General features: G+C 38.1%; 1 protein-coding gene and 1 long non-coding RNA gene across 21 annotated transcripts in view; one reads left to right on the forward strand and one right to left on the reverse strand.

Moving 5' to 3' along the window:
* The window catches only part of DMD (dystrophin), a 991,104-nt gene that overhangs the window by 455,371 nt on the left and 514,465 nt on the right, over nucleotides 1–21,268 (reverse strand). For all 20 annotated transcript variants that reach the window (XM_083734089.1, XM_083734109.1, XM_083734093.1 and 17 more), the window contains one exon: nucleotides 7,857–8,007. In XM_083734089.1, the coding sequence (XP_083590215.1) occupies nucleotides 7,857–8,007 (151 nt within the window). The remainder of the gene's footprint in view (nucleotides 1–7,856; nucleotides 8,008–21,268) is intronic.
* The window catches only part of LOC310842606, a 438,867-nt gene that overhangs the window by 101,770 nt on the left and 315,829 nt on the right, over nucleotides 1–21,268 (forward strand). The gene's annotated exons all lie outside the window — the stretch shown is intronic.

The raw sequence follows: 21,268 nt of genomic DNA on the forward strand, positions 1-21,268 counted from the left end.
CTGAATTCAATGGGTTTTTAAAAGGTTAAACCGTGGCTGGATTGTTTCTACTGTATACTATATTAAACCAATCCATCATCAGTCTCCAGGTCTGGAACCGACTGTGGCTTGAGTCTAATTTCTGGCCATTTTAACTGCCTATCACAGCATCCTTTAAGAATTACTTCTGCTAAGTGAAAGTAAGCTCTGTGTTTTGTAAGGCTTTTGTTTCAGAATCCAGCTGTGAAAAACTTTCTTAACAAATGATTTATAAATGATATTTTAAAAGTGTTATATTCATACGTGAGAATTATGCTGGAATAGTGTTCTCTCAGGAGCCATAAACAGATCAGAGTTCACTTTCTGCTACGAAAACAGAAATATGAACCTCATAGGGATATTTAATCGCAATATGCTGTCTTGGAATTAAAAATCCATTTTGTCTCAAGTCTCACTGGAAAAACCAACATTGGCTTGTTCCTAAAAGTCAATTTAAACTTTTAGCACACAAACAAAAGAACATTGAAGCAGATGTTGTTCAGCTTTCAATTAAGCACCATCATATTCCTAAGAGAAACAAATGAATACTTTTGCATTGTAACTGGAAGTCCATTGATTTAATTCATAATTATCAGTAAGCAGCAAGCGCTTAATTTTATCCTGAGTCTTGTTTACAGAGTCATTAATTTAGGACTTCTACTAATATTACTCTTAATACACATTTGGGGCATGATCCAGTGAAAGCAAAGTACTTTTAATCCTGTTGATGTCAGTGAGACCCATTTAAGTATGTTTAGCTCTGTTTAGCTCTGTCTCTGAAATCAGTCCTCTCAAAAGAGCTGTGACTGGCTCACGTTCAAAGTCACAACGTCAAACAGAAATAGTTGCTATCATTTAGATTTTAAATTGTGTTTTTGAAGGAAACTCCATCAAGGTTTCAGAAACTTCAGATGAAACAGGTTGGGCAAACAGGAGCTGACAAGTTCAGGAACTCCAGAAACGTGTGCGAGTTAGTTTGCCCAAAGTTTCAAAATCCTATAGATCAGCTGCATTGGTAATAGCTATGAAATACGGTGGCCATATGTTCTATTTGACAGAGGGTACACCTCAATTGAAGGGGCAGTGTTCTATTTAAAGGATAATATAATTAAAAGACTGTCCTGTCCATGTCTGTCTTACATATAAAGAACCACAAGTCTTGGTGTCATATGCGTGACCACCCTACCGTGAAAACATAGATGTATGGCTACTACAAGGAAAGGTGGCTTATACATAACCAGAAAAGGAGCACAAAAGAAGTCTTCTTAATAGTTTCTTTGCAGCATGTCATTCTGGATTGTAAGAGAGCTGTCAATTGTAAGAACTGGTTGAACTAGCTGGGACTGCTAAAGATAATCTTAATGGTCATGTTGGAGGAGCTGAGTACCTTTTTCCTTTTTGAAAACTACAAAATCTATTCAAACATTAGAATTTCTTGTTGGAATACAACTCCCATCATTCACCAGCCATGGACCATGCTGGCTGGGTTCTAATGGAAGTTGGGATCCTATACCATCTGGAGGGCACCAGGTTGGCATTTGCAGATAGTCAAAATCAACACCAGAAAGGAGGAGCAGGGATTGTTTGCCATATTCTATAATAGAACTCTAAAATGTTATTGGAGTTTCCTCTTTACAGATGCACAGCATTTACACATTTGATTGAACAGGGTGAAACTACTTGTGTAAGGGTCATTGGTGTGATTATTATTTTGTTAACAGCTGGGGTGAGGATTGGAATCATGGTGTGTGGATTATTTAACACTTTGCCCCAAGTGATGGTTCTACTTTGTCTCCTTGCTTTCTTACAAAGGCTACTGGTTTTTTGTTTAATTTTTCACAGAATTGCAAGGGCTAATGCAATTAATGATGTTCAAGAATATCAGTTACAGGTAAGCAAATGGTTTTCACTTCCATTGTCATAATTACACGCAGGTCTGGCTTACAGAACACAATGCATTCCATGGAAATCATTAGTTAGGCAAGCGTTTGCATAACGAGTCCACCATTTCAATTATTTCCTATGTAAATATTTCTAATCCAGGATTTTTCCAATTTCTTGCTCCAATCTTTCAGAGATTTCTTCCTGAAATGGCCGCCTAAGCAGCAAAAGAAAGGAAAAGGGGAAAACTGATTTGCCTGCTCTCTTAGTTGCCCCTCCCTGCATAGCTTCTGCCCCCAAATGGCTGCCTCCGATCAGCAAAGCAGAAACAAGCAAGGGAATAAGGAAGTGGGCAAACTCCCAGTGTCTGGATATCTGAATCTGTGGTGTTGATTGTGAGGTACGGGCATAATTCTTTATGCACAGATAAGTAAATTTTTACATAGCGAGCAGGCAGATAGCTGAACCTACGTGCATCGCAATAATGGTCTGCCACTTCTCTCTCTTTCCCTCTCACACATTCAGTGAGCCTCTTATGCCATTGCCTCTTAAAAATGTTAGCCATTTGAACAATCCTGAAATGTGTTGCCTATTTTTTCTTGATAAGCATCATTCTCTTCTTTTTATATGCATGTAGTTGTTGTTTTTTTTAAAAACACACACAACAAAAACAAAACAGGCATATTAAGAGGAAATTAAAATAAGGATTCAGGCTGTAGATATTAATATTTCTTATTGGAGTAGGTGTCGGTTCTTGATATCAGATATCACATTTAACTACAGCTACATTTATTTCGCTGCCTTTTCTATTCCCCTCGCTGTAATTATTGTGATTTAGACTTGGGGATTCTTATTTGATACCAGATTTAGTTAGTTATCTTCTTACTGACCCACATTTTTCCAAAGTGCCTCTTGGTTGGCTGCCTAGAGAAATATCACAGCTGATTACTTCTGTGCTCGTTTTTGGTCATTAAAGTGCTGTATTTCCACTGGGAGATTGCAAGTGATAGCTCAATATTTCACTAGTAAAGTCTTAGTTGTTGTTTTTTCCACATGAGGTTAAAATATTCCATAACTGTATCACCCAGAGAACGGAACAATATTATTATATAATGTTCTCCTTTGTAAAGAATGAATCAAATCCAAAGGGAACTTCCTCCAAGGGAAGCAGTTTTCTCTGATGGAGGAATGTTCCTTCTCACAGGGGAAGGGAACATTTGGGGCCCAAGTATTGGTTGTACTGTAATTACAGCAATATGATTCATATGGGAACCTAATCAAATCTAAGGAGATGAGATGTTAATTTAAAGTGGGCATGATACTATATCTATTCTTATTAGTGCTGTTATCTGGTTAGATAAATCCTAATTAATTGTATGAGTTAACAGATAGAATACACCTCCATAAATCTGTGCATAAGAAAAAAAAAAGTTCTAAATAAAGTGTACTTTGGGTTATATTCAACACAAGCAGTGTTTTCTGCTCATACAATAGGGCTTCCTCTTTCTCTCCTCCCTCCCTACATGCCCCGCCATCTGCTCTGGAGAATCCGCCAAACCTCTGGAGCAGATTTTGCGGGTGGGGTTACTGCAGGAAGCCAGAGAGAAAGGGAAACTCGTGTCACTTGTGCATAAGTCCGTGGCATGAACATAACTGCAGTGCTGGGCACCACCCTTTGTTTTATTTCTTCAGCATCGTTTTAAAGGCAGTCCCACCCATTTGAGAAAAAGAATGGGAATACCTTCTTCTTTATGGTGCTTTTATAAATATTTGCATTAGAAATACAAATCTACTGACCGACTGATTTCAGAGGTCATCTTTTTAGTCAATCAAATTACTTCTGTTTTTTTTACCTATTAATCCACCTGATTAATTAGAAATTGCACCCCTGCTTCACATAAGCCAAGAACCCCCCAAAATTGCCATGGTTCTGCAGGGATATGACAGCTCTTTTCATAATTTTGTTATCATTTTTATTTATTTCCCACCATTTTCTGAGACAGGGACTCTACACAGCTTACACAAATTGAAGCAACATATCTTAAGTGTGTGCATGTCTTCTTCCCAGATCCACTGCATCCTCTGCACATACATGCACATTAGCTACCTAGCTACATTAGCTTGGCATTTGATACAAAAAGGAAGAAACAGTCCAGAGAAAGGATATATTATGTGCTTCATCTGCCAATTAAAATATAGGTATGTGAAGTTGATCCACTCATGGATGAAGGCTTTTAAGTTCCCCCTACAAGTAGCACCCCCCTAAAGTCTCCTTCCAGGTTGAGTCTATTTGGAATGGTGCTTTGTCAGATATTAAACCATATTATTAGATGAAGGGTTTTTTATGGTCTGTCCTCAATGTGAAAGAAATATGGGGAGAAGTAAGAAGTTCATTTTACCCCATAGTTCTCTTATTTTTAGTGAGGTGTTCAGGTGAAGTCTTAATCATTGCTTGCAAATCTGTTACTGCCTTATGCTACAAATATAGTCTAAACATACAGTAGCATCCATTTTTGTTAGGGCCTGAAGACAGGAACTCAAAACCTGTGTATCATCAACTTCATTGAACCATATAGTCCACACATTCACATATTAGCGTGATACACCCATATCTGCTTTGAAGTGTGGTTTTCAAAAGATGCAAAGAGGAAATGAAAGGCAATGCCCTCTTTTGCATGTGACACAAAGTCATACCATACTTTAGCACAAATGAGCAAACGCAAAAGGTTCTGGAGAGGAGATCACAGTTGTTTTGCTCCTCAACAGCTGCTTTGTTGCTGTGCTACTGTGCTGAGGAAAGCCATTATTTGGCTTAGCTATGTTGTCTGAACCCAGGCCCATGATTTAGTACTCATTGAGTTGTAAACCACAGGACAAATGTTAGTTGCAGCTCATGGTTTGCCTGCTGAAAGTTAAACGAAGAGTCCCAGTTTGAACATCATCCAAAGTCAAACCATGGCCTTGATCAGCACTGCAGCTGAACAACCAGGGAAGAGTAAAGCAGCAGAGATAATTTCTTTGAGTGCCTACACATGTGCTCCTTCATGCTAATCATAGTCAGGATGGCTTGGAACATTGCAGTACAACAAAGTTGTCAAATATATGTTCTTCCCTGTCCTGTAAGATAATCAACTGAATGTAAACTCTTTACTGATGCAGAGAAAAACACAAAACTTTAATAATGATGCCCTCTAAAATTTTAAAAGGTGATGAAAAAACACTGCTGTATATTTTTAAACAACCTTTTGTTTTTGGAGGTGACAGCCATTCAGCCATCAAAACACATCCAACTACATAATGAGAACACCCGAGAGTTCCTGTTAAAATGCATTAAAATGGTTTATATTTTGTCCACTAAGTTTGATATCTCTACTGAAACCAACTGGGAAACACTTCAGAGGATAAAGGCCTCATTTGACCATGTCTGAGTTACAGAGCATATAAAATTAAACATTATTATTTACTTGATTCACGTGTGCAGCAACTGCACAACAGCATGAAACTGAAAAGCTTTATCTCTCACAGATGTGAAGGATCACTCCTGACAAGTACAGTAGCTACATACACAGTTGTACAAAATAAATTATACATCACTGAATGCAGAGTATGAAAACTAAACAGGGAATAATTTGGGATGAACTTAGCTTTAGACTTTTAGTTTAAGATTAAACATGGGGAGCTTTACTCTGAATGCTAACTACTTTATATTCTCCATAAAATGTGGTAACCAAAACACATTATTCAAAGTGAAATGGGGTACCAAATAAAGCAGTAACATTCTATTCCAATACCCTTTTAACAATACTGTTGATACTTCAACCAGAACTGGCAGTTTTGCAACTTTTCATCTGAGAATTTTGGTGCTCAGGGATACCAAAAGAGGGGGGAGGGGTTAACCAATGTAAATTGCTCTTTGTGGTGTTATTTGTTTGCTTAGGGAACGTTTTGGGTACCTGAAGCAAAATGCTTTAGGATAGGAATTTATATGGGGGAAATGCTGCAACACTGTGGTTCTGATTTGAAACATACTTCATAGCTGCTTAAGGAGGGAGAGGGAGGGAGGGAGACAGGAGATCCATCACAGATCTCCAACCGCTTAGTTTGGCCCTCAGTCTATAGTCAACTTTGCTACACTCTTCTTTTAGTTTCCTTTACTCCTTAGGCCAGGCATGGACAAATGTGGCCCTCCAGTTGTTTTGGAACTACAAGTCCCATTATCCCTGACCACTGGTCCTGTTAGCTAGGGATGATGGGAGTTGTAGTCCCAAAACAGCTGGAGGGCCAGGTTTGGCCATGCCTGCCTTAGGTGATCAAAAACCTCAGGTGCTTTTCCATTTTAGTTTGAGTCAAACCAACAGCTTCCTCTCAAATAAGTTAGACTGCAAACTGTTTAGCTTCCTGAATAGCCCTTACCACCAAACCCAAGTCAACCAATTGGTGTCAGAGGCTTAAACACCATGAAGACAATATAGTATATAGACTTAAGCTTTGTATTTCACAGATTTGGATGAAAATTCCAATAGATCAACATGATGAGAAGGCTGACTTTATTTAATAAATCTAACACCTGATCACTAAAAAAAAAAAGATATCAACCACATTTCTGTGACATAAAGACTAATGAGAACTATGAATATAATATGTGTGAGCATATTCTGATTCACTGACCAAAACAGACAGCTAAGCAATATGCTGCTATGGACTCTGCATCTTGTGTTGCCCCAGAAGAATTCGTTCCTTCATGCTGCATTAAAATTAGATCCATCAAATTAAAAATAAATTTAATGATGACATAAGTATGGATGACTTACACGCAGGCAACAAATAATTCTTCAATGAATTAGCTGTACCGCTTAAGGAAGCAGAATATATAACACTGGGAGTAGGGTGAGATGAGAAGGATATTTGGTGCAATGTTTATTCTGATAAAGAAATACTGAAGTATAGTTTGTTATTGCTAAATGAAGAAAAGTAGGAAAGGGATGTAGTAAGAACAGGAAACCCTCCACTCTGATCCCTGCTGGGGATGGCTAAATAAACCATACAGAAATTCTATACTGCTTCATACTACAGGTTGGACAGTCATCTTTTTTTGAATTCTCCTCCTCTATGATCAAAGTTCCATGACAGTAGTAAACTAGTACATCAGGGGAAAGAGGTTAGGGTTACTCTTAAGAATATATTTTAATATCCACCATATATATATATATATATATATATATAGTGCTGCTACCAACTTTAATAAACGGAATAACATAGCATTAGTAATACAAAATTTGCAATTAAGGTGGTGATCCTAATCATGTTGACTCATAGTAAGTCTTACTGAATTCAATGGGCCTCCAACCAGGTAAGTGTGGCTATGATCAGCTTACACTATTGTTGCATCCTAAACAACTACTGCTTAAAAGTATATTGTGACTCGAAATTAATGGCCTGGGGATGACAGATTAGCTGGCACATGCCTTGGGGGAAAGGGTGAGAAGCCAGGCATCACTAATTTAAATGTCTTTTCTTTTATTGTCAGAAATAAGTGATGCTTTAAAAGCTATTGTCAAATAAAGACCCACAAAACAAGAAGGAAACAAATGTTGATTAGCTGTACTGCAGTATCTTTTTTTACTTGTGTGAACAAGTAATTTTATTATTGTTAATTATTTTAACATATACAAATTGAGGAATCATTAAGTCTACAATCCTAATCCCATTTACCATTTACCTAGGAACAAACCCCACTGAATTCAACAGGATTTAGTTCTGAGTAGACAAGGTTAGGGTTATGCTGTAAATCATATCAGTTTACAATAATCCCCCAGTGTATAAACATGGAGTTAAATACCTCCAAGTGGAGATAATATCTGCCCTCTAGATGAGAGCCTATGGGAAACCAATTTGCAACAAATACACATACAGATAATAAAATCTTGAAGTAAAAATATGTTATAGGTGAGTCCTACCTTGATATATTGCTTGGTTGTGGAAGCTTCTGGATCCTCGGACTCTATCCATATTTTAGCTAAATTTTGTTCTGCCTCAGTTAACCAGTGGTTAAAGTTTTTCATATCATGATTGAAATTCCTCCATTTCTCCACAGATCTGTCAAATCTTCTGTAGAAGGAAATAAAAACCATGACACTATAATTTAGGACATTATATGATTAAAAGTGGTAGGTCAAATGTTTATAATGCATTTAAAATATTAATGCAGGATATGATTGTGATGCCTTTATAGCAGTGGCTTCTCACCTTTCTCCCTATGGACCACTTGAAAATTGCACAACAGAAAAACATGCAGTACTCTGGCTATGCCAGAAATAGCCCTCTCGTGAGCAGAAGAGGTTCTCTGCTCACAGAAAGATGCCCTTGTATCCAAGCCTGTGGGTGAATTGCATAGCTAGTTAATTCTGTGTTTCTAAAATCTATTTGTGTGGCAGAATTGGAAAATAAAATATCATGTTGAACACACAAACAAACAACTTATCTGGCTAAATTTAAATTCACTGTTTAAATTTGCTTTCCCCAACAATGTGCAAAAGCTAATACATATAATTTATACATATAACTGTGAAGTTCAAATATATTGCCTACACCACTGAAGTGTGATGGCAGGAACAGTAGTGCTTTCTCATAAGACTGCAGGAAACCAAAGTCTCTCGCAAACATTTCCCACAGAAGATAAGAAAACATCCAGAACTGCTGTGAGGCAGCAAGTTAAAAAACAGAATATTTAAAGTAAGGAGTATTACAATTTTAAAAGTAAATATACCCTCTTATTGCATAAGAATGATTTCATTAATTCATAAAATCCTCCAAGCTTGTGTTAGACACAAATTCATTTTGGGGTGAACTCCAAAACAGTGCAAAAGGACATCTGCTCATGCAACAAGACTTCTCTTTCTTTTCTTCCTGCCGCAGCCTCATGTGTACCCCAAAGATCTGCTCCAAGGGTTGGGGGATTCTCCAGAGCCGATTTTGGTGTTCATGGGGAGGGGAGAAGGAGACAGGAAGAAACAATCTGGAATTCCCATTACAGAAGCAGATTTCCATTTTGCAAGTGGATGGATGTCTCCCACTGACTGGCATATTTTATTTATTATTGGTACCAAGACATGGTCTGAAGCCAGATATAGGGAGTAACCTTGCCGAAAGTAAGTATATCTAGGTCTAGCCCAGAGGTTAGGAGCTGGAGCTGAGAGCAGCCCAGGTCATCTTTGACGCTGGAGGAAACCACCTGGAAACCCTGTGTATATTGCCTTGAGTTTGTTTGTGGAAGAAAGGTTGGATATACATGTATTGAATAAGAATATATAATTAATAATGAACCTGAAGCAAGTTAACTCTTTTGATAAAAAAAACAACAGAGTTCAACAAACTCTACTAAAAAAAATTAAACAGAGTAATAATACATATTACCATTACTGTTTTGTATCTCCTGTGGTTCTGATACTTGAGTCTGACGCTTTTTGAGAACAATTACAGTGGAATAGGATTCTGTTGGTCAGACTCTACATCACCTATTAGAGTAAAAAGAACTAGAATGGTCTGAAGTGCCTTTCTGAGGTGAAAAACGATCCTATTATCAATACCACTAAGTTCCTGAAGAGACAGTTACTCAACAACACAAAACCAGCAGTCTTTTCTTTTTCATGAAACAAGCCATTCCAAGGCAAAAGAGACCATCTATTGAGAGATCATTTTTAACAAAATCCCACTATGTTATTGATCAGAAGTCATAGGAAGATTTCTTTCATCTGACTACAGAATTGTGTCTTAGTTATTACATAATCAGATTTCATTATAATTTTTAAATATATTTGAGAGATCATTTTTAACAAAATCCCACTATGTTATTGATCAGAAGTCATAGGAAGATTTCTTTCATCTGACTACAGAATTGTGTCTTAGTTATTACATAATCAGATTTCATTATAATTTTTAAATATACAGCTCATTCCTTTCTAACAAATGATGTGCATTTTCCCAAAGGTAATGCTATCTTGAACTTTTGCTTTGTGTTTCACATTTAAATCCAGATGAAGCATGTTTTTAGCATGCAGATTAAATTTAGTTTCAAAACCGCCCTGAGACCTCCGGGTATAGGGCGGTATATAAATTCAATTAATCATCATCATCATCAATTCCACCATTTCTAAAATTTCATCTTGAATCAAGATCATAAGCCTCTATCCTTGAAAATTATATTACACTGTAATATACTACAAGACTATTTCTGGCCAGAAGTGGTTACAAGTGACAAACCAGCCTTAGCTGGTAAAGGCACGACATGCCACAAAGGACACCTGGGTTTCTAGTGGCAGTGCTAGATCTAGGAATACCCCCAGCTATGAACCTGCTGCCTTAAGATAGCAATTTCATTCAGGATAGGTGGTAAACAAGAAACATCTACCTATAGTACTTTCGTCTTGTCAGCATTCAGGTTGTTTATTGTCCCTCATACCACCCTATGCAAGTGATTGGCTGTGAGCTCTTCAAAGTACCTTGTCTACGTTGTCAGGCCACAACACTGTAAACCACTTACGAGATTTCTTTGTGTATTCAACTGTACAGATAAAATAAAAAATGATATTGAACCCATACAACTGGACTAGACAGTGTAGTGCTCAGATTATGCACAGTCCACCTTAGTTTGGTACAAAGAATAGATGCAATGCAGCAGAAAACGCAACTTTTGTTTTAAATGAAAGCAACCTCAAAAATACACAGAAAGAATACATGGTTCTTGTAACTACTTATTGCAGAGGCATACAGTAGATCAAAAACCATTTCCAAGTAAATCATGTAAAGATAGAAACTCAGAATATATTGTTACGAGTTTCGGGGTGTTGAGATGTGTGCCAGTGCCCTCTAAAACCCAGATCCAGCAAGTGTGGGTGGGGTCCCCTCCCTCAACGTATAAAGTCAGATTTTAGAGTAGAGAGTTAAAAGGAGCAGTGATGTGACCTAGAAGTAAAGCAGCAAACTAGAGAGAAGTGAGGTATGAGAACAATGTTTGATTTCTGTTTGGATTCAAGGCAGTGGCTATGGGAGAAGTAAGACCCATTTGGAGTGTTGATGCTCTGAATCCCACCATTGCAGGCTCAGGTTATACATATGTGTAAATAAACCATATATCATAAAGACACCATAGTCTTCACTATGCCTCATTCCCAAAGGAAAAACAGACTCTGGGTAAGCACGTTGAACCCCTGGAATTCTGCACCCCTCAGAGATTGGGGTGGCATGCAACAATATATTTTAAATCTATGCCAATAATTTCCTATAATGGTTCTGTATAGTTTTAAATTTGAAAACTATAAAAATGTCACTTAGTAGTCGAAAAATGATGAAATCACAAATTACTCAGATTCTTTTATCTACCGGTACTTAGCATTCAGAATTAGACTAATAAGTATTCAAAATGAGGTCTTTTTAAAGGGAGCAGGTTAAGTGCAAAAAGAGTATGTTTGATTATCAAAATACATTTAAAATTCATGACTTTTATTATAGAACTTGTAGCTGACAAAAATATAGCCTTTTTTCACATTCTACAAAATATTGTGTACATTACATTTCTATACTTCCTCTAAACAGTGTCCTGAAGGATTATGCTAATATTAACCTAAAAATTATGCAGTGTTGTCAACTTGATTCAGCACAATTAGCACCTTGTAAGAAATATACAAAACTTCAAAGTAATATTTAAAAATTCTATTTATGTGCATTGAAATGTAATATTTAAGGTCATTCTAACAGATAATCTATGGAAACTTGTTTTTACAGGGTTATCTTGCCAAATTAATCTTTTGTTGCAAAAAAATGTTAACCTGTTTCAATTAATCTGATTTTTCTTCTTCTTTCCACAATCTGTTTGTATTTAATTTAAACATAATCTCTATAGTTGGACTAGAGAGACACAACAAAGTTAGAATTCACTGCGGCTAGGCATTGGTTTAATATTTATTCCTGAAGTGATCATCAGGAGATAAGAATAGTTTGATATAGGCTGGTTGAACTATATTTTAATATATTTGGAGGTTTTTTGCATTTAAAAGTTTTATTATTATATTATTTTTATGCTTGAAATTTTGTTCACCACTTCAAGTAGACTTGACTCAGAATGGCACTTCACACTCAGAGATAGAGAGATACTTATAAAGCAGGAATATGCAGCATAAGCAACATTATGTAGTATTATCAACAAACCAGACCGCTGGGAAACTAAATCAAACCAGTTATAGCCTGGAACATGGTGTGCATAGCGCAGCTGACTGCTGAATAATACACAGCTGTGGGGATCCTGAGGAAACTCCATCTCCCTTGGTGGCTGCCCATAAAAAACAGGGTTATGATGTAAGGTGCCCTCTAAACTGTGATATTTAGAGTTGAGCTCTCTGAGTGAGAAGCATGTGTGGGTGAGAGACAGGAGACTGAGAGGAAAGGAGTATCAGAAGAAGGAGGAACTGATATCTGTCTGCATTTCTTAATAATTTTATAATGCAATGCTTGCATTTGCAACTCCGTAGTTTTGTAACATATGCTAAAATTGTTAGTTGCTCTAGTTTCCTGCATATCACTTAAACATATTTGTATATATTAAATAGTTCAGAAGTAGCCTATATAAAAAAATAATGAATACACGAAAGTCACCACAACTACATTTGTCTTACTGGAACAATCATTTAACCTGCAGCAATTTTCTTTCTTACATTGTGCTGGTCTTTCCTTGATGTATTCTTTTTAATAAGCATGCTCATTCTTGCCTATGTAAATCAATGGAACGGACTATTCAAAGTTTCTCTTAAGTAAGAATTAGACCATTCACTTCTCAGAGCATTATTTCCCACTGGAACCCTCAGCCACCTGCTAACCCATGGCCAGGAGCTGTTTGCAGAATTAAGCAACCCTGGCTTGAATTCTGGGTCCTATCTTCAACATACCGTAGGTCACCTACATTTACTCTGTCTCTGATTCTAAGGGACGAAATGCTTACAGCTTTACAACACCCCAAGCTCTGTTTGTTTGAGTATTATCAATCATTTAGTTCCATAGACTAAGAAACATTAGTTGATTTTATATAAAATCATGTATGGCACAATTCAAGAGCCGCTGGCCCTGCAGATGCTGTTGGACTACAATTACCCTAGGGAAGCAACTCCATCTGGAAGACCTGTAATTAAGACAGAGAGGATGGTGATAAAAGGTAGAGTGCAAGACTTCAGAACAGAGTCAGGTAGCAGGGTTTAAAAAGTGGTTTAGCTAGTGGGGAAAGCATGGGCTTTCTTGCTGTCAGACAATGTTCAGTATGCAGGCTTCCATCCCTACAACATAGGTCATACATTGACAAACCTGATAAAAGCATAGTGCTAATTCTTGCGTTAGAGGAAATATAGGGTGATGGTTCCATTTATGCCCACCTGATAGCAGAAAAAATTCTGTCTTGCACAATTGGACTTCTCCCCTTGTAGCCCCCCCTCATGTACCTCAAAATGTGGCCTTAAGGGGCCCCAAAGCATCTGGAATAGATGGCGGGGGCAGTAGATAAGAAATAAAAAGGAAGTGGAGGTCCACTTATAAGGCACTGCAAGTCACCCAGAGATATAACATGTAAGATAAGGACATGCCTGTGCTTTTTGATACATCCAATCTGTGGCCGTGTGCACACCGGAGCTTATTGTGTGTCTGCAGCGGTTAGTATTCTACTTTAATTTGTGTAGTCCACATGATGTTATTCTCAAACAATACCAACTTCATTCCTCCCCTGAGTACACTTGGATTTACCCGATATGGGGATAATTAGGCTCCAAACTACTCCACTGAGGCTCACAAATGATTTGTGTTGGTGTTTTGATGTGTGTATGGGTCAATCACCACTTTCTGCTACTCCCCTTCCCACCCCACCCCCACTACTTCCTCAATGTTTTTGTTCCTTTTCCAGCCATGCTTGTATATTTCTGGTATGCTTCTGAACAGAGTGTAGCCTTGTATACAGGTTGTTGTTTTTGATCCCTCAGGTTTGAAGAAAATCAGAAAACTGTATATGTAAACCACGTTAACAATTATGTACCAAGAATGTAAAATTGCCTGCCTGTGTGTTTTGCACACTTCACGGGCAGGACATTTTTTAATTTTAAAAGATGATGTGCATGCAGCTATCTGTACACATGCATTGTCAGTACTTAATTGGCACAACAGAATCAACTAATTTTAGAAGGTGGGGGTAAACGCAAAAGGAAACACATAGGGAAAGACCAAAGTTGTTTCTCACATACAAATTCAAATACATGTGGGTGTTGAATACTCCAATTCAAACGGTCAGAAAGTGGATTAACACCTAAATAAAGCTCAAATGATAAGCTGTTTACTGCCGTTTTCATTGTTACATCCAAGTCATAGTTGGAGTGATCAGGTCTGAATTAATTTGTTAACTAAACATAGTTCATACTTTTGCTTTCAATAACCTCAATAGCAACACACCAGATTTCAAATTTCCCAGCAAGCTTTCTTCCCATTTCAGAACAATGATAAAGAGATGTGCTTGAAAGCATTTAGTCTGAATGCTAGAATTAAAAGCATCCGTTATCATTTCCCTAGAGAAAATGAAGCGAACACAACTAATTAAATACATTATATGGAAGAATGCAACACAGCACAACTCTCTAGTCCTAAACAGGCATAAATGTCATTGGCAATAAACTTTTAAATTTCTCAACTTGTCAAAAATTAATTATTAAAAATCCTATAATAAAGCAAGTTCCAAATCATATACTTTACATGAAAATCACATAGACCTAGTTTATGATGGGCTTAATTAATATTTCTAGGACATAGAGGACAAAAGGTTCATAACTCATGCTGAATTCTGATGATGTGCGCTATACAGTACTAATATTCAGAAGTCGTAAATGCACAAAGCCAATATATATTTACCTTCTCCATTGTGATAGTAATGTGGTGACAAATGACTGTTATTGTCATTTCCCTTAACTATCAAATGTGCACTTCCACAAAATGTACTCCCTTGGGATATGAACATTCCAAGCATTAGTACGTAGTCAACATTACAGGTAAATATTTACTGTCTTTTGCATTAATTTATAACCACTTCCTGATCCATTGCTTTCATTTTGCTACAAAACAAAATCTCTGAAGAATTAACTTTTGTTTCACTGAAAGAAATTTAGGATTTTGAGAGTACCAACCCCTTGAGAGTTGTATATAGAGCAAAATGGCTCCAAGAACTCAGTTCTTTCCCTTTTTCATATGAGCAAGAGGTGGTATACATCACACATTTTGCTCAGTTAGACAGACAGTAATGCACATTCATGATTTTCCTCTTTTATAAAAGCACATGCATTGCTTCTTTCTTCAGGTTGTGTTTTCGACACATCAGTTACATTTGTCATGAGACATTGGTGGTATGTGCAGTATAGGGTTGGGAAGAAAAGAGGGGCGGGGTGGTATAGCTTATGTTCTTTTACTTAGTGTATGCGCGGAGGTTTTGTGTCAGCTCACTTGGGTAGGTTCTCTTTCTATTCACTTGTTATGTTTCCTTGGTGGTGGGGGAGGTTGGGGTGGTCTAGGGTGTGGCTGATTGTCTTTGGTTGGCTGCAGTGGGATTTGTTTGTGTGGGAGCATTGTTGGGTTAAGTTAGCAATATTGAATCATATGCTGTTGGTTGGTTTGTGTTGTTGTCTTGTTGGTCTGTGTATGTGATAAAGGGGAGCTATACTGGACTGAAGGCGTTCTCTTCTACTTCTCCCTGTGTTAGTTTCAGTCTATTGATTAGCTTTTCTAGTAAGGTTGTTTCCCATACCATGTTTATTCCTATCAGGTCCCTCCAGTGTCTGACTATGATGTCTCTGGCTGCTGGGAGTAGATGGGTTGCGAGCTTTTTATTGTGTGAGTGGGCATTGTTATCTTGGAAGATGTTCAGTAGAGCCAGTTTTGGGGTTACTTCTAGTACCTGTTTAGTTATTTTGCTTATTTCTTGTATGACTGTTGTCCAGAAGAGTTGGGTTTGGGGGCATTCCCACCACATGTGGGGGTATGTGACTGTGGAAGTGGAGCTTCTCCAGCATTTTGGTGAGATTCCTGGGCTTATCGGCACCAGTTTCCATGGTGTTAGGTACCATCTGTAAGTGAGTTTGTTTATTGTGGATACCATTCCCTTGCCATGTCCCGCTGTTGTTAGGAGAAGGTTTTCAAAGGTGGTCAAGGGCCTAGTGGCTGTTGATGTTACTACTGGATTGTTTAAGAGGGCGTGTAGTTGGTGGTGTGTTAGCCAGGGTATTTGGGTGTTCCCTAGTTTGCTTTATTTCTTGTGTCGATATGGGTTTGTTATTTTTGTAGAAGTCTGCTAGATGATATAGGCCTTTGGCTTGCCAGGTTTTTATCTGGATATTTTGTGCTGCATGGTGGAATAGTGTGTGGTGAGCCAGGGGGCATTCATGATATTATAAAAAGTACGTAGTTGATTAAAGTATGAATCACCTGGAATTCATCCTACTCTATCTAGCTGACATGAAGTCTGATAATTTGTGACACAAATATTGGGTCATTGAAATGGCATCGTTTACATTAGGTTTGGTAATATAAACATGTGATATTATCACTTTAACATACACATTATATAGAAGTATCTAGTTCTCAATCACACCACTCCCCATGGAGGCTTATTTTCATTTCTGTTCCTTTTTTGTTATCAGTCTAGTTTGATTGTTAAATGGTTGCCAGAGATGTGATCATGATTAGGGACAGCACTCAATTGATTCTATGGAAGTATATATAACAGAGCACTAATTAGAGCATTCATCCGACTGCTTTAATGCCTGTATGCTAAAAACAAGGGCCTTGAAAAGGGAGTTTCTTGATTAGATCCTTAGATTATGTCTTAGTAGTTGCTAATGTATCAATAATTCACATAAGTTTTTTCAGCTATCCTGAGCACACTTTTCAGTTGAATTGAATTGTATTCCTAATATTTGCATTATTAGATGAAGGCAAACTGGATCATGCTAAATATATGGTAACATTATCCACCTACACATGAGTAACATCAACATTAGACAAAAAGCTGATGCATCATTAAGTTTTTATCAATTTCCCCACTATGAATCTGAGAACTGTTCCAAATGCACTTAGCAGTACAACCAATTTTGATTACCAGTGACATATGCATATTTAAGATTATGTGCAACATAGATATACATCCGAGTCCACAAGTAATTTACTACATACAATCTGGTAGTTCTAAAATAAGTGCTGTTAAGTTAATGTCAGTAGTTTGCACTAGCAATAACAGAGCTATGTAAAATTTACCAAACCAAGTCAAGTTTTTTGTTGTACAGCAACTTCAAAGTTATGTGTCTGCTCCTTCCTGAATTGGAAAAATTTCAGTGAGTATATCAAGCACTATGCTTTCTAGCTTCTCCAAAGATAAAAAAGAGCCAGAGAAGCCCTTGGACCGTCTCTGTAGAATTATAAAGCATGCTTTATACCTTTAAAAAATCTTTAAAAGTGTATGGATCTTTTAGGATTTTGCCTAATAAATGCAAACAGACATTCGACAGAATGTACAGAGTGGACTTGCTGGTTTATTTGTGTGGAAGTACTAATTGTTAGCAATACTGATCATTACTTTGTTTCTGCTTTAGTTGTTCCAGAAATGAGGTTTTACTGAGAAAACGTCACAAATCAGCAATGGAACAGTGGGCTGGTGAAGAGTTTTCAGAGGCGGGGTTGTGGAGCGAGTGGCTGTGCAAGGTGACCTCAGCTTCAAAGGAGGTAGAGAAAATAGAGAGATTGTTGTTTGAAAAACAGTCAAAGAGAATAAAGAGCCAAAGAGGGAGCGAAATTTACCTACCATTCCTTTAAGCTATGTTGAAAAATCATAGATCCAGTGGTGCATTAACGGACACCCAGCTGGAAGCTCAGAAAACAGTACTCACCAATGGGGGGGGGGGGTAAGGAGATGCTCAGGAATATGGAGCAAGCTTCCATAAAGACTGGCAGGAAAAAGAGAATTGAATGGCAGCCAAGCACAAAATCATGAGAAAGGGAAGACAGACTCGGGGAAATTCTGGTAGGCCAAGGCAGTTATAGACTTGGCTGACTTGTTGAGCAGCAGAGCGGTCCTAGATAGGTCAGTTTTGAGGTGGCTGTGTACAATGTACTTTCTTAGAAAAGTCCCTTACAATCTCAGGGTTCCCTATGGCCAATCAATGTGGTAGTAATAGTGTGGTTTTTATTAGATTAAATAGGAGGAATGTTTGGCATTAACAATCACGGTGCCACCCACATTAGCTGACTAGTAGATGAGGCTCCTCTTTTGTCCATGCAAATTTAGCCATGGCAACAGAACTTTGCTTTCCAGCAACAGTGATGTGTTGAAGTAGCCCTTAGAATTCTTACACCCATAACGTTCTTAACAGTGCAATACTGTACAGCAGAGCTTTCCAAGCTGTGTGTCGGCTGCAGTGTGTACGTGTGTCGCACGAATACTTCCCACACTCCTCCCAGGGCTGGAAAGGGGTTAGTTTAACCCGTGGTTTGCTAGTAAAACTGTGCCGCGAAAATGATGCATGTCTAAAAAATGTGTCACCAACATGAAAAGTTTAGAAAGCTCTGCCATACAGTATGTATGTGACTGCTCAGAAGCAAGCCCCAGAGTTTAACTGGATTTACTCCAGATAAGAATGAATCGGGTTGCAGCCTAAACCCTACACATTATAAGCATGATCCAATCAAACATTCTATCAGTTTCAGTGAAACTGTGAAGTATGTACCATTGAAATAATGGGACTTTAAAATGCTTAACTGGTTGGATCACACTCTTCTTTTTTGGACATTTCTGCAGTAAACACAGAGGACCGTTATAGGAAGCATCATGATCTGTGCTTTCATTTATGTAATACTCATTTATATAATTCTCATTTTTTAAAATAAAAAAGGCAATGAAAATAATATGAAACATGCAGTTTCACAAGTCATAATTTTGGTTTAATTCTTGAGGGTTAAGCCATGCCAGTTTCTCGCAAGAATAAAACATCCTGCGGCACCCTAAGTCGAACACATTTATTTTTGTATAACCTTTCATGGGGCAGAGTGCACTTCATCAGATGGTTAAAAAACAAAAACAAAATATTCTTTCACAAAATCCGTTTGACTGCAATCATTTTTGTGTTTAAAGAACATCATGGGCCTGAAGATTATCAGTTGCCATGACAATAGTGTAAGCATCGGAGAACAAATAATGACCTGCCATCAAGAGATCAGAATCTGGGGAATGATACTAAGATCACTTTCATATCAGAATTTATGTGATTATTAGAAGCTTAAAAGAGTAGCCTGCATTTTCTCTATTGCTTTTCTGCTCCCTAGCCAAGTCTGCATACTCAACAGCTGCAAAAGGCAAGCCAGCAATGTTAAGTACTTAAAACCCAATTTTAACAGGAAATAAAATAATAATAATATTGAAATACCCACCATATTTTTATGCTGGTTACAGCTTTAACATTTTTTCACATCCATTTCTGCTCACTGCATACACTATTTATCTGAAGATTAGGGATAGCTGTCTTTGGGGGTAGAAAGTTTCACTTTCTTTATTTCCACAATCTTGGGAAAAGGTGACTTACTTAAAATATACTGGCTCAGTATATGTGAAGACGGTTCTATATCAAGAAAAATATTGAGAACAATGCACTATTATTCTATAGCTTGAGAATAAGTCTAAGAATCTTCAGGGAACATTTCATCAGATGTCAAACAGATAAACAACTTTCTGAAGACATGTGTATCAGGAGTTTTTAATGTATGATGTCTCACTGTGTTTTTATATTATACTGGAAGTTGCCCAGAGTAGCTGGGGCAACCCAGTTGGATGGGCGGGGTATAAGTATTAATTTGCTGTTTGTTGTTATAATCCAATCTATTGGTTGGGGTTACCAATACAATCCTGAGGTATGTATGCAAGTGAGAGATGGTTTCTATTTATATATTTCATCTTTTATAATTATTTTCACTTATTCTGAACTCTGTTTTACCAGACTTGAATGTGCCGTCCACATAGGCCATTTAGTAAGCAAAATATAACCCACCATTCCGCTCATAAGTACAATGGTTTGCATCTATTGATATGACACAATATATGCTTTACCAGTAACTGCCAGTCACAGATTTGTTAGTTAGTGTAAGCTCATTCTGAAATACTGAAAACTGTCCTTTGACAGCCACAGAGTACAGAGGCTTTGTGCAAGAGATTATGTCACCACTCTTACTGCTGCTGCCCCCAAACTCTACTCCCTCCGCCGCTGCCCCACTCCATTTAACTTTTTTCATTGTTTTGCTATTGCATTTGCATCCTCAGAGTGAGGCATTCTGCGTGAGGTGGCTAAGAGACTGCCTGCATACCCATCCAGTGGATGTGAGGCAGATACAGAACTGACATTGTATGGAATTCAGTGTGCTTTTATTTCAGAAAACACTTCTGGAATGTAAATTTTATCTCATCACTTTTAATACTCTATGTAATGGTTCTAGGGGGTTGCTCGTGCGTAAGTTGCCGCCACTCCTGGCTAGATTACCTGGTTGAACCCATTCTGTCTGGACAGCCCTTCACTTCGTGGCTGTCTCAGTCGCTGGCAGAATCCGTCAGTGGGCGTTTCTTGAACTTCTTTCCAGCAAAGAAGTTCTTTGACGCCAAGTCTCCTCCTACTCTCCCTGCACGGAAGTCTTCTGCGCAGGGAGGGTGTGGGCAGCGGAGGACCCATGCTCTCCCCACTGGTCTCCGGTGAAGAGTCCTGGAGCCTCCTCTCCGATTCCCCCATCTGCCCCCCTTCTCCACTGGTGTTACGCTGATTTCTTTCCCCAGCAGATGGGCTGCCTCTCTCCCTACTGGGACCCTCTCTGGCATCCCTCTGGAGCCTTCCCTCCACCTCTAGCTCCGATGGCAGTTCCCTGACACTCTATTTTATTAATGCTTTCGACTATTCTGTATTTTATTTTGCTGTAAATTGCCTTGAAATAGATATTACGGACAATTCATAGACATTTTAAACAATAAATAAATGTTTTTAAAACTCAGGAAAAAGATGAAGTACTTTAAAGTAAGTTTCTAAACTTACACAATCTTTCCAGTGCTGCAGGCCCTCTCTTGGCTACCACACCCCAAATTCTTTGTTCTGAGGAAGAACTCATTTGGCCCTTCCTAAGAGGCTACAGCAAGGCTGGGACGAGCTGCAGGGGGCTGGTTGAATGGGCAGCTGGTGGTACTAGAAATAATGAAAGCTAAGAAGAATGAGACAGGAGCCCAAGGGCCACTAATCTGTCACTGCCTGAGCCTGCCACCTGAGACCATAGTCTCAGCTTG

The sequence above is a fragment of the Podarcis gaigeae genome (assembly GCF_964106915.1).
Source record: "Podarcis gaigeae genome assembly, chromosome: 4".
Taxonomy (NCBI): Eukaryota; Metazoa; Chordata; class Lepidosauria; order Squamata; family Lacertidae; genus Podarcis; species Podarcis gaigeae.